The sequence below is a fragment of the Populus euphratica genome, unplaced genomic scaffold (genome assembly GCF_000495115.2).
Source record: "Populus euphratica unplaced genomic scaffold, PopEup_1.0 scaffold285.1, whole genome shotgun sequence".
Classification (NCBI taxonomy): domain Eukaryota; kingdom Viridiplantae; phylum Streptophyta; class Magnoliopsida; order Malpighiales; family Salicaceae; genus Populus; species Populus euphratica.
The window spans coordinates 74,254-87,739 of NW_011500164.1; the positions used below are offsets into that span (position 1 = coordinate 74,254).

General features: G+C 33.2%; 1 protein-coding gene across 1 annotated transcript; it reads left to right on the top strand.

Moving 5' to 3' along the window:
- Nucleotides 1-7,547: 7,547 nt before the first annotated feature.
- Nucleotides 7,548-12,475, top strand: LOC105111214 (uncharacterized). The gene is made up of 10 exons (XM_011006521.1): nt 7,548-7,837; nt 8,436-8,638; nt 8,766-8,875; nt 8,958-9,078; nt 9,325-9,471; nt 9,848-9,916; nt 10,676-10,909; nt 10,991-11,059; nt 11,143-11,206; nt 11,722-12,475. The coding sequence occupies exons 1-10, from the start codon at nt 7,810-7,812 to the stop codon at nt 11,769-11,771; spliced, it is 1,095 nt and encodes a 364-aa protein (XP_011004823.1). The 5' UTR covers nt 7,548-7,809; the 3' UTR covers nt 11,772-12,475.
- Nucleotides 12,476-13,486: the final 1,011 nt, after the last annotated feature.

Below are 13,486 nucleotides of genomic sequence, written 5' to 3' on the forward strand. Positions count from 1 at the left end.
TCTATTTATACACGAATTCAAAACAAGAAAATTCAACCTTCAAGTGTGAAGGCGGCTGTGGCCGACGGTGTAAAAGCGGCTGGCGGCTGACGACCAATGGCTGGATGATTGGACGGTGACAGCTGGTAGTTGCCTTCATTGACCTTCTAGATTGAGTTTTATTTCAACAGTTTGTACATATAGAAAATTCGAGCCTAAAGATAGAGCACAGCTCAAAACACAAGAAACATATAGAAAATTCGAGCCTGAAGATAGAGCACAGCTCAAAACACAAGAAACGACATTTCCCCGCATTTTTTAAGCCAGCTTAATTCAAGTTCTAACTTCTAATTAGATGCACCAATCACCCACTTTCTACTTAATATGTTCGTCACCCTCTACTGAAAAAATCTCACGTGGGTTTTGTTTTAAGAAAAACATAACAAATATTGCTTTCCCTTCTTATTTTTTTTATATACTTAGTATTTAAGGTGGTCTTATATAGCCTTACAAATTATACAAAGCTAAGACTTTTATCTTTATACTACTACCTATCTTCTACCTACACCAGCTAAAACTCTCTAATAATATTGCAGATTACAAACTTTAAATCTTATAAACCACAACCTCGTAACTGAGATTGAGTTCTAACACTTCCCCTCAGTATCTCAATCGTGATCATTATTTCATCTTTTTGTTCTTTTTGCAATGTCCTGCCTCGATAATATTGATGATTTTCTTATTTTATCATTATCAAATATGGATTTTTTTTACATTAAAAAAGATAATTTTACTATTATACTCAACATCAATTGCATTCTTCTAAACCATATTCATGTTTCTATACCTTCAACTAGATTCATAACTTTTTTAATTGAAGGTGACTTTCGAGCTTGCAAGTTTTCAATTTCTTGTAAATTTTCTTGAAACTTTTCTTGACTTCAACACTTTTCCCGCACAACAACTTTTTCCTGTTAAAAGATGGGGCATTGGAACCATAAAATGAAGGAAAGTCTAATAGCAGAAACTCTTCTTTTAGGAGGATAATTCTTTTAAATAAAATTTTCAACTAGAACAACAATATCCATCTTTATAAATGATTGTTCTAACTTTCCATCTAACTTTTATTCTTGTATATTGCTTAAATAGTTTTTCATAGACATTAAAGATTTAAAATTATCTTCTTCATCTAAATCAGACTCATTGTTACTTTCTACTATATAATCTGGTGATATGATGAAACAACTTAATTCATTATATACATAAGATCTTGTGATAAATTTTGCAAATTCCTTGGGCTTATATAACAAGTCATAAAAATCAATAAGTTGTTCTTCATCTTGTTCATCATCTTTTTCTTTACATAGAAGCAAAATATCTTTTGATATTTGAACTTGTAATGGAACCTTCTCTTTTCAAGGATCAATAGAATAAAATTCTTATTATTGATTTGGTTTTTCATCATGATAAAGATTAGAGTCACAATCATAATCCTAATATATTTTAACATCATATGTGAACCGAACAAGACATCATGATATGTTTATATTAATTGTGCTATACACAACAAATTTTTCTTCTTCATATATACTTAGATATGATAAATATCTTGAAAATGTAACTGATCAAAGTTATAGTAAAATGTAATTATTGTTTTACCGATATAAGTTATTGCTAATTTTGAGTTATTAGTTGTCATCACCACATGATGTTCTTTATATTTTATTAGTTGAAACTATAAACATGCATGCACTTGTTTCATGGAGGAAAGATTTAAATTCAACCATCTGATGGAGAAAACAACATTGATTTATTAAATTCAACCATCTGATGGAGAAAACATTGATTGGCTACTAATTATTTTCTTCATTCTCAAAAATTATTATTATTATTGTTGTTGTTGTTGTGGTCGTCGTCGTCCCTCATCTTTCCGTGAAGCCACACATCTTTCTGTTCATTTCTTGAGTTATTATTGTTATTGTTGTTGTTATTGTGGTCGTCATCGTTCCTCATCTTTCCGTGAAGCTACACATCTTTCTGTTCATTTCTTGGGTTATGCCTCTTCAATCATACTCAAGGTAAATCAGTTTACAAAGCTATTAATCAGTACTTGTTTGTTCAAAGAAGGTTGTATATGTTAACTACAACACTGAATAGTCAATTACTATTTGATTGCTAATTAAAATTTCCTTTGCAGAGACTAATTTAGATAAGCGTGTAAGTCTTTCCTTTCAAAATGCATGCAGCGGATCCCCAATGGTGTCTTGAGAGGGAAACATTTCCAGGAGGCTGTGGTGACGGAGGTACGGTGCCGGAAGCATTCCAAAGGGTTGCCCATGTTTAGCTAAGGACGAAAGGATTGCAGAAGATTACACAATCACTAACTCCTAACTCCTAATGTTTAGCTAAAGTTAATTGCTTAGGAGAATGTTCAGGGGATGATTCATTCCCATATCAAATCTATGCTTGCATAAATCTTAGCACTTGTTGTTTACCCTTTTACTTTATAAACATTCTGTAAACAATACAAAAACATGCAGTGGATAAACATCAGTTCTTCATCCTTTCTTCAACTTCTACATTGTATAATTAGAGCCATCGTATTGACCAACATCAAATGACTTCTTCTAACTCTGCTGCACTTCCCGCTTTCATCACAACACCTACTGTCAACATCCATAAACTCACTAAAAACAACTACACTACGTGGAAAGCCCATGTTATACCTTATTTTCTTGGCCTTGATGGAAACATTCCCAAACCACAGACATTGACACCATCAATACCACTTCCTCTTCTTCTCTAAATCTTGCATACTCTCATTGGATTTGTCAGGATGCCTTGGTACTGAGTGCCATAATGTACACGAGCTTATAGTTGCTCAAATTGCTTCTCATCAAACCTTATATGATGTCTGGCAAGCGTTGGAAAAAAATCTTTACCTCGCAATCTAAAGCTCGTGTTATTCATCTTAGCTCTCTACTCTTCACTCTCCGCAAAGGTTCTCAATCAGCCTGCACTGACTTTTTCTTCAACATCAGAAAGATTTCTGATGAACTAGTCATTACTAGCCAACATATATCATCTGATGATTACACTTATCTTCTTGCTGGACTTGGACATGATTACACTCCTTGGTCACCATTGTCACTGCCCGACAGGATTTAAGTACTTTAGAGGAACTATACTCGTTAATGTTAATTACGGAGTCTAGAATCATTGCCAACAATATTGCATCCTTTATTAGCAATGATTCTGCAAATCTTTCTACCCGTCAACACATTTCTTGTCAACCTCGCAGTCGTGGAAACTTTTTGAGGACGATGGAAGGTTTATCACCGTATTCGTTACTCTAACACCAGTGCTTGAGGTCAATTCAACAGGGATCCCATCTACTGTCAGCTTTGTGATAAACTAGGCCACACTGCTATGACTTGCTACTCTAGGTCTGATGTCTGTGACACCAATCAACCATCTGGTAACAATATTCCAGGTATGACAGTAGCAAAGAATGCACGTGCAGACACTGTGTGGCATCCAGTCACTGGTGCAACACATCATCAATGACCTAACCAATCTCAACCTCAAGCATGATGATTATGATGGAACAGAACACATTCAAGTTGGTAATGGTGCAGGACTACGAATTACTAAAACTAGTTATTCCATTTTATCAAGATCTTCTAAATCCTTTCTTTTGCAAAAACTTCTTCCGGTTCTGACATTACAAAAAAACCTCTTGTCTATTCATCAATTTTGGAAAAACAACAATGTCAATTTTGAGTTTTATGATTATTTGTTTCTTATCAAGGATTACTCGGGAACATCCTTAAAAAAGATACACTTAACAATTCCTACTAAAAATTAATAAATATAAATAAAAACATCAACATAATATTTTCATTGACAGATTATTAGAAATTTTACTAATAGAATATCTTGTTACTGTATTCATCGCTAGAGATCAATGAAACTATTTCTCGGTATATATCAAGGAAATTACCATAGAAAAAAATTAAAAAAATAAAAAAAACAATGACATGTTATTTATATAAATGACATTATCGACAATATTAAATACCATTGGTAAATTATTCTCTTATCACTAACACTGTTGATTATATTAATTATAGAGAGTATCACCAATAAATAAATTATATCAATATATTTCAAAGATCTTTAAAATTATTCACTTCTCAATTACACTATTTATGTTGTCAATTACATACAGATTCACTGACAAATTAATTTTTTCATTATTTTTTAGAGAGCTCTAATATTGTTTATTTCTCAATTGCACTATTAATTACTGTTTTTTACAGACAGAATCAACGACGGACTGAAAACTTGTTGGTGATATTAGGGGGATTTTTGGAAAATTTTTATTAAATTAAAAATTTAAATTAAATATTACAGATAGAATCATCGACATATTAAAAAGTTGTCAGTGATATTTGAGAGGTTTCTGAAAATTTTCAATTAAATTAAAAATTTTAATTAAATATTATAAACGGGATCATTGATAGATTGAAAAGTCATTAGTAATATTTAGGAGGTTTCTGAAAAGTTTCAATTAAATTGAAAATTTAAATTAAATAATACCAACAGAATCATTAATAGAATGGTTAAAAATATTAATATTTAATTATTAATCGGTAAAAACATAAGTACAATTTCCTAATAAAAAGACTAAATCCCTTATTTTATAACAGATACACTTCTTCTTCTTCTTCTTCTCCTTCTTTTCCTTCTTCGTCGCTTGTGTACTCTTCTTCTTCTTCTTCTTTTCCTTCTTCGTCGCTTGTGTTCAAAACACCAATGTTCTTTTTTCTTTTTGTTCTCTTCTCTCCTCAATTCCTTCTCCTATCTTCTCTTCTCTTCTCTTCCATATACAAGTATCTCTTCTCCTCTCATCTTCTTTTCTTTTCTCAATATTTTTCAATTAACTTACTTTATGAATTTGTTTTTTTCTTTTATTTTCTCAGCTTCATTCAAGATTTTTTTTCTTCTTTTTTTGTGTTTTTTTTTACATTGTATTTGTTTTTTATTCATAATAATTATATGAATGTTATTGTAAGAATTTTTTCATATGAGATTAATTTTGTTGGATTGTAGTTGGATTTTTTTTCAATTATATTGTTCAATTTCAATTAAAATAATTTATTTGTTACTTGATATCTATGGGTTCTGAAATATGTTTTCTAGGTTAGGTGAATATATTTTTTAGTTAACTTATTTATTTGTTACTATTGTTTATTTTTAGAGTATTATTGAGTATTCCTATTTTTCTAATTTTGTTAAATAGATTTTTAAAAAATATATTTTTATATAATTACTTATGTTAATCCTTTTCTAAACCAAGTGCCGATCTACACCCAAGACATCTTGAACCAAATACTGGTATAAACCCTAATCACCTAAGCAACAGTCTTGACTGAAAGCTAGACACCTCGGATTGCGTTCGAGATTGAATCTCGAGGGCGTTGAGTCATGCTCCCCAATCCATGCTCATTTCCTGACACTCGAACCCAATTTCATTCCCAAAACATATGCTGATAATGTGAGAGGGTGATTGGTGCCATTAAAAGTTTTAGGTTTAATGTTTTTGAAAAAATCAAGAACACAAAGATACCAAACACCACTTAACAAACTGCTACACTGGTTTTGAAAACTTTTTTTTTTTTTCAAAATTTGTTGTTGATTTTTGTTTCAGTACAGAATCAATATCATGGATATATATGAAAGAAAATAGATTTCAAATCTTAGAGGTAGTGATTTATGAAGGGTTAATTTCAATATACTTTATTGAGATTTAAGGCAATTCTGGTTTTTTCCTCTAAGGTGTCTATTATTTCAATGTCCCCCTTAAATTTTTAATATTGAATTAATTAATAAAAAAACTATTCCCTAAAGTTTTAAAATCTTATCAAATAAATCCTTTTGTAAATAATTTAACGAGATAAAATCTTCTATTTTTAACTACAACGTCTAAATGATATCATGTACATCATTTACATTTAAAATATATATACACAAGTCATAAAAATATGGAGATCTACTTGGGTTCAAAATAATTTTTTTATTTTTTAAAATCAGCATATCAAAATAATTTTAATTATAAAAAAAAAATTAAAAATATAGTTTTCTTAGACTTTTGAACCCAAGCTATAATTTAATTATAAAAAAAATAATTTTTTTAAAAATATAGTTCTCTTAGACTTTTGAACCCAAGCCATAATTTTTTTTTTTTTCAAAATAGTGAATAACAAGTTATTTCTCTATAACAAGTCTCAATCATACAGGATCGTTGAAAAATCAAATTGTGAGTTTTTGAATCCAAACACAGAAGTTTTAACATTTTTTTTATCTAAAAATATGGAAAAATAAAATCCTATAAACCTCTAAAATCTCATTTAAAACCACATATTTTAATTGATATGAAAACTCAAAAACAAATTAAAGCTTTGATTTATTTTTTCCAACATGATTAAATATAAAGACTACCTTTATGGAGTTTTTCTCTTAAAGAAGATTTTATAACCATCAAATTCAGAGTCATTGGTGGATGAAACTTGGTTACTTAAGAGTTTTCTCTCTTCGTTTCCTTATTTAATAATTTTCTTTTTCTTTCCTCAACAACTATGCAACTATGGATTGAAAATAAAAAATAATAAAGTTTTATAATTGAAAGATAAAAAGTAATAAATTACAGGGATTAAAGTGTAAAATGTCATTTGAATTGGAAAAAAAAAAGGTTTTTTTGTTAATATCAATTCTTTTTTTTAATATTAATTTTTTAATTTAACCTCATAATTGTATTTGATAATATCAATATTTAGTGTAATTTAGTAACACTCTTTGTCATATGGCATATGCAAGATAACAATGCAAAATAAAGTCAACACATCAAATGATGAAAATATAAATTAGAAACACTGAAATATAAATAAATAAATTTTAAGAATTGAAGTGCAAAAAAAGACTCATAAATCTAAAAGGAAATTTTAGATATAAACAATGGGGTGAACAATTTAATGTAAGATAATGAAAAATGTGAGTATAGTAAAACTTTAGTTAATAATGTCTTCTTTTTTTATTATTACTAATACTTTCAAAATTAGGTAAACTATATTTTTATCCTTTAAAATTTGTCAAAGTTTCACTTCTAACCTCTAATTTAAATTTTCCAAATGTTTTCCTATGGTTTTCCATACATTTTAAGGTTAACGAATAATATACAAAATCAAATTTATTTTTTTTCTTTTTACTATATTATTATTATTATTATTATTTTCTATCATTTTCATGTCGAGCTTGTCCAATAAGTAAATTATAATATCTCATATAAACCTAAAAATAATTCAAAAGGAAAATTAAAAAAGAAGGCTATTTAATAGTCAGGGGTTTCATTGAAACTCTTGGAAACCAGATGGGCACTATTAGAAAATTATAAACTGCTGGGGTAGATTGATGAATCTACAGGGAAAAAAAAGGTTTATTTAGGAAGTAAAAAGTCAAAAAGAACCCCACCATCCAGTTTCATAGCAGGCCAAGGCAATTCTCTATATATAAGATACGCAGCTCAGAGACGTTAGAGCAAGACCCAAGACTCTCCAACAAGAACAACTATAAAAGTCGTTTCCTTTGCCTCTTCCTCTCTCCGCTCTCTTAACCCATTTCTTCTTTTTCTCAAAACCCTGCTCCCTCCCATAAAGAATTTTGAAGAAACCCATTTCTTAACCTTTGAAAGACCTCTCAAATTTAAGTCTTGATTATTGGGAATTGCAATGGAATAGAAAAAATCGCATCTTTCATGTGATTCTTCTTGTTATGGAATATGAGGTTTCAGACAGTAGTGGTATGTTCTTTTGTTTCCTTCTCTCAGTTTTGTTTTATTTTTCTTTCCCTGAATTGCTTTTGTCACCTTGTATGCAACATGAAGTTTGTTGTTTTATCAGTGTTATTCAATCTCTCTTCTTGTTTCTTTTCAAAGAATTATGTGGGTTTGCTTTTTGTGATCTAGGGTTTTAAATTTCATAACTTTAATAGGGGTATTGTTGTTATGGCGAGTCTGTGATATGGAGGGAGTTTGGGACGTGGGTTTTGGAGGAATTAGGGTTTAGAGTTTGAATGTGGAATAGTGTTTTCATTTTGGAGATTGAGTTGAGTTTTGACTGTGTGATTATTTTTTGGACGGCAATTGGCATCAGAATTTGATTCTGGTTTTTGTTTCACTTGATTTAGATTGTGCCAGATTTACCTTGCTGCCAAATGTCATTGAATATGTAATAATATGCTTCTAGAATTTAAAGTGAAAGAAACAAATTCGTATTTACATCACAATGTTTTGAGCTTCAATGTGATTCTGTGCATGTGAAGCTGATATGTTGCATGAAGATTGAATTAGGAATTATAGAATTATGGATGTTTAGTGGAAGAATTTGCGGAAAATGCAGGTACTGATGATGATCTCCCGCCCTCAAATCAAAATAGACTTGTAAGACGAGGAAGAGCTCCAGGAAGTGGGCAATCAGCTGTAATTTCTGCAACATATTCTAGAGTTCAAGCTGACATGGAGGCCCAAATTCATCATCTCGAACAAGAAGCATATAGGGCTGTACTTCGTGCTTTTAAGGCTCAGTCTGATCAACTTTCTTGGGTAATGACTTTCTCTGTTGGTGTATCTTCTTATACTTAAGGATTAATTTTTTTCCCATATCATAAGAAGGGGGAAACGTTCTTATATGTGATAAGATTTAGATGTTCTGCAATGTCTTTTTTTTCAGGATAAGGAGGGTTTGATTACAGAACTTAGGAAAGAGCTCAGGGTGTCAGATGATGAACACAGAGAGATCTTAACATTGGTCAATAGAGATGATATCATTCAAAGGATAAGGTTTGAATGCTCTATGAGTTTGTTAAAACTTGATTATCAGTATAACTTGTATGGAATGGCTAAAGTCTTGGTAATGGTATAGGGAGTGGCGAGAGGCAGGTGGCCAGCAAGTTCCCAGGTTCATTGCTTCACAGTCTGTTCATGATGTTTTGTCCAGTCCCACTGTTTCTGCATCCCGTAAAAAACAGAAGACTTCCCTGGTGGTATTTTCTCTAGTATTTCATGCAATGACACTGTCTTTGTAACCTTCATCAATACCTTGATCCATGCATTCATCTTCAGCTGCAAACTGAAAAGCTGCTAATCCCATAGTAGAAAACCTAGTTCTGTGCACTGACTTTTTGTGATATAACTTTAAAAATGCGTTGTCTTCACTTGCATTTCCTCCTCCCATTTTCTTTTGCCGGGTCAACCATGCCTTAACGTATCCTTTATTTAATTTTATGCAGTACCCCGCTGGTCCGCCCAGAAATCAACATTTCAACAACCGTGGTTCCGCCTATGATGATAAGGAAATTGGAAAAGAAGTGTGGACAAGATGGCCTGAGGACAACAACTTCTACAAGGCTGTCATAACTAGATATAACCCTGCTGAGGTATGTTTGAGGTTTTAAAAGGCATGTTTGATATTTCTTGTTGAGTTGCATCATAGAATGAAGCAATGGTGGTCACAAGTAAAAGATATTTTTAGCATGTTCTGAAAGCAATGGCCAGCTCAAGATTTTACTTTTGCAGCTGTGAAAGTCTCCCCTTGTGAAGAAACATGACCTCTTTATCTCTGTTTCAATATTCATGTTTCTGTTGTTAAAAGGCTCTTTGTTTTATATTTCTTCTGTCATAATATTCTGTTAATTTGTATGTTGAAAACAACATAAATACTTTCTTGTTATGGTTCCCTGTATGTTCGCTGTTTTTAGTAATTCTTTAGGTGGTGGATGTTCAGCTGTAGTGACTAGATTTTGATATTTGCAGGCTCGACATGCTCTGGTCTATGATATGAATACTGAAAATGAGACATGGGAATGGGTTGATCTCAATGAGGTAAGTTTATAGTATTTCATGAGCTAAAATACTTATCCTCCTACTTAGTCACCACCTTTTTGCAGCAGCCATTTTACACAAAGACGATAGAATTTGTAAATCTGTATGACTGCCAAGATTATTTTCACACGCGTGTAAAATGTGCACTTTGTAACTTCCTGCAGTGCCCACCCACAGACACATGCACAGAAAAAGAAAAAAATCAATTCTGAGTTGGAATTGTGTCATGGGATTGGTATGGCTGGTGAACAATGAGTCTAGCAATAGGTTGAAGATGGGGCTGTTGGTGCATGGTTTTGTAGTTTTTCTTGGAAAGTAAGTTGCGTACTCTTTTAGAGAGAGATTTTCTGCTGATCAGGTATTGAGTGTATTCAACCCCCATCTCTATCTCTGTTCGCACGAGGTTGTTTTGGTTGATTTAGGGATCTTAGGTATCTTTATTAACCTTGAGCCATGTTTTAGAGCTGAAGGTTTGGATGGGATCGGTATGGGTGGTGTTACCTTCCAGTCTGTTGAGGGGTGAGAAGTTGAATTATGTATTCTTCTTCTGATTCCCAATAATTGCTTGTATAATGTTCCAATATTTCTATTCTGAAAAGTTTTTTGGAAATAGCCAAGTGCTAGAATTGTAATTTGGTTTGATGCTCATACCATATAAATAAAAAAACTGAAAAGAGAGGCTTGGGTGTGGCTTCCATTTGTTTATCCATGTTGTCTTTACTCTCTTAAAAAAGGAATGGTCTCCTGTTCTTTTTACAGATGGCTCCAGAGGACCTTCGTTGGGAAGTTGTGGATCCTGGAATTTCTCATGGCAGGCCAGGCCATGTAATGAAAAAATCTGTGAGCCATGGTGGTCTTATTTCAAGTTCTGTAAGAGGGAGGGGATCCACTAAGGATCAATCAAAAAGGGAATTTTTTCGAACACAGAATGGTATTGCAAGGAAACTTTCTGACAACATCGAATTGCTCAACACAGAGTCCCTAGTTAAGGAGGTGTGTGAAATAGCTTGGAATTTGTTACATTTATTATGTGTAAACATTACCTTGTTCATTTGTCGTTGAAACCTTAAACAGGTGGAGAGGGTTTTTGGTGTCAGCTATCCTGATCCTCTTGAGCTCGAGAAGGCTAAAAAAATGTTAAAAGTAAGATAATTTGTATATCATGCTGAGAACAGACTAACTGTTGGTTTTTTAGAACGGCAGACTTGACTGGTATTTTGATGCAGGAGCATGAACAAGCACTTGTTGATGCAATTGCAAGGCTCGCAGATGCATCTGACGGAGAAAGTGGTAATAAATATGTTTACATTTTAGATATGTTTGCATCTTGCTGCATATTTTGTTTCTTTGGAGCTGGCAATATCCTGTGTTTAAGTGAATAGTTTCACCGGGGGCTAATAGAAATTATTGTTTTCTTGCATCTAGGAAAACATTTAATTTTTCCTTCGCTTTTTGGGTGATTAAATGTGGAATATGAATAGATATACTCCACTTAATTGCTATCCACTCGTTGTATGCTTCATAAATTAAAGATGCGGTGTCCAATTCTCTAGGAAATAACATCAGTGGGGTACCAGTAAGTGGGGCATATTTTTTACTGTTTTTGGATTGTTGGAAATAACATTGAAAGAGCAGTTAAAAACCTACCTGGTGTCTAAAGCACTTGCCAATGGAAGGCTTTGCTTGGACTCGTCAGCTAATTACAAGTAAAACTATAATGAAGCATCTGACAAGTAGTTTGCCCTCCTAACGATTATTCATGTTCATTTCTCTAAAACTCTTGCACCTTTTTCCCCTCAAATCAGATGGAGATCCACGATTCTTGCATGGGCAAGCAATGGAGGAGCAGGAATGAGGTTGATGAAACCAGCTAACATTGGAAGCTCGTAGTAAGGCCTAATAGTACTTAGAAGTGTTTATTGAGTAGCATTGAATTACTTCAAACAGCAAGACTATGATTTTTTGCCCTCCTGAATCCATTTATTTTTGTTGGATTTTATCTTTTTTATCCAAGTGATCTTCTTGATATAAAACTCGATACTTGTATCATAGCATACCCATGCACAAACATTCTATGCACACTTGGAGCCTTTTAATTGAAAAAGTTGATTGTTTCAACCTTCATCCAAAGAGCAGTCACGTCTTTGTAAAATACTGCATGGCAGCGGATGACATATAACTTTGTAAAGATGTTCATCTTGATGATACTGTGGCTACCTTTTCTAATAGCATGGGGTTAAACCACCATTAATGTTATACTTGTCTTTTTTTCCCAGGAAAAAAAAGGATATAAAGGAACAGTACATGTCATCTCCAGCCCTGCCCTACCCTCACTTCTCTTATTTCTTATATTTTCAGTTGGCCAGCAAACAAGCTATCATCCATATAATTTGCTCACTATGTAACCATTGTGTTTCATTGTGTTTCTTTGATTGATCTCGCAATAAAGATCACCCTTAAAAGAGTTTAAAATCCTGGAGGATTACAATCCAGAGGAACGGACTGGCAGAATTTATGGAGGCAACAGCAATAGCGCTTCTGCGGTCATCGCTTGAATTGTGAATTGAAAAACTGAAGACTCGTTATAAAAAGTATAATTACATGCTCCGTTTTGTGCTTAATGCTAGGAAAATGAAATTTTCGTTGTTTGTTCTTCATTTTAAAGTTTTGTAAAATAAGCTTCTTCTTTGCTTGGATTGATACATGAAAAAAAAGTCCAGATCTTGTTTTCTTAATAGCCAACATGGTTGAATGAAAAACGTTGATAAGCTTGATTCTGCACGTTTTCTACGGGTTTTTCTTTCCCCTTCCTTTCTTTGGGAGTTGTAATTGGCCTTAAGCTACAATCCATTTATATAACCATTCGATGAAAGTTACGAAGGGTGCTGCCTCATATTTTTCAGCAAACATTTAGAAAGATAACTAAATTCTGTCCAGTTTATCCGTACAAATAATTGTTGATAACTGCTCATAATCGCCGGAACTTCCTTGGTCCCTCTCTCTCGGGCCAATCTGCCAATACCTCTACTGCCAGAATTGATGTGTTTTTGCAGAACTTGGACAATCCATCCCCCGAGTTCATATTCACGCCAGCACAATGGTCGCGTGGATAATTGCACGATGCCTGCTGATTTCATGACCGTCGACAGGGTCTGCCGCTGCTCATGGCATCTTCCTAGTAGTATGCTCTCACTGTGCACCCCTGGCGCATTGACCGTCTAACGAATCTCCCCACCAGATGAGTTGAATGCCCTCCTTGGATCAAACTTAAGGTACTCGTGCCTGCACCTTCTCTTCCAGCTATCACAATTAGGTGTTTCCTCCCACATAAACATCCTGGTTCAGCACCTATGCAACTAGAACTCATTCCGTTGATTCTACTAAGAGGAACTTGACGATCCCATTGTCAACCTCTTTTGAACCATTATAGAGGCATGTTGTGACTTCGCTCCTTTTTAGGGCCTTGCTCGTCTCCTTTAATCTCCCTGGAACGAAAAAGGTGTGAAGCTCCCTTGCTGCTTATGCCATGCCATGTCTATAAATTTGAATGCAACACCCCCCTAGTTATAC

What these genes read in the sequence shown, in the direction of transcription:
- LOC105111214 (XM_011006521.1), top strand. Translation starts at nt 7,810, where the DNA reads ATGGAATATGAGGTTTCAGACAGTAGTG. An exon ending in GATATCATTCAAAGGATAAG is followed by an intron (nt 8,876 to 8,957) that starts GTTTGAATGCTC and finishes GTAATGGTATAG; the next exon opens with GGAGTGGCGAGAGGCAGGTG. An exon ending in AGGCTAAAAAAATGTTAAAA is followed by an intron (nt 11,060 to 11,142) that starts GTAAGATAATTT and finishes ATTTTGATGCAG; the next exon opens with GAGCATGAACAAGCACTTGT.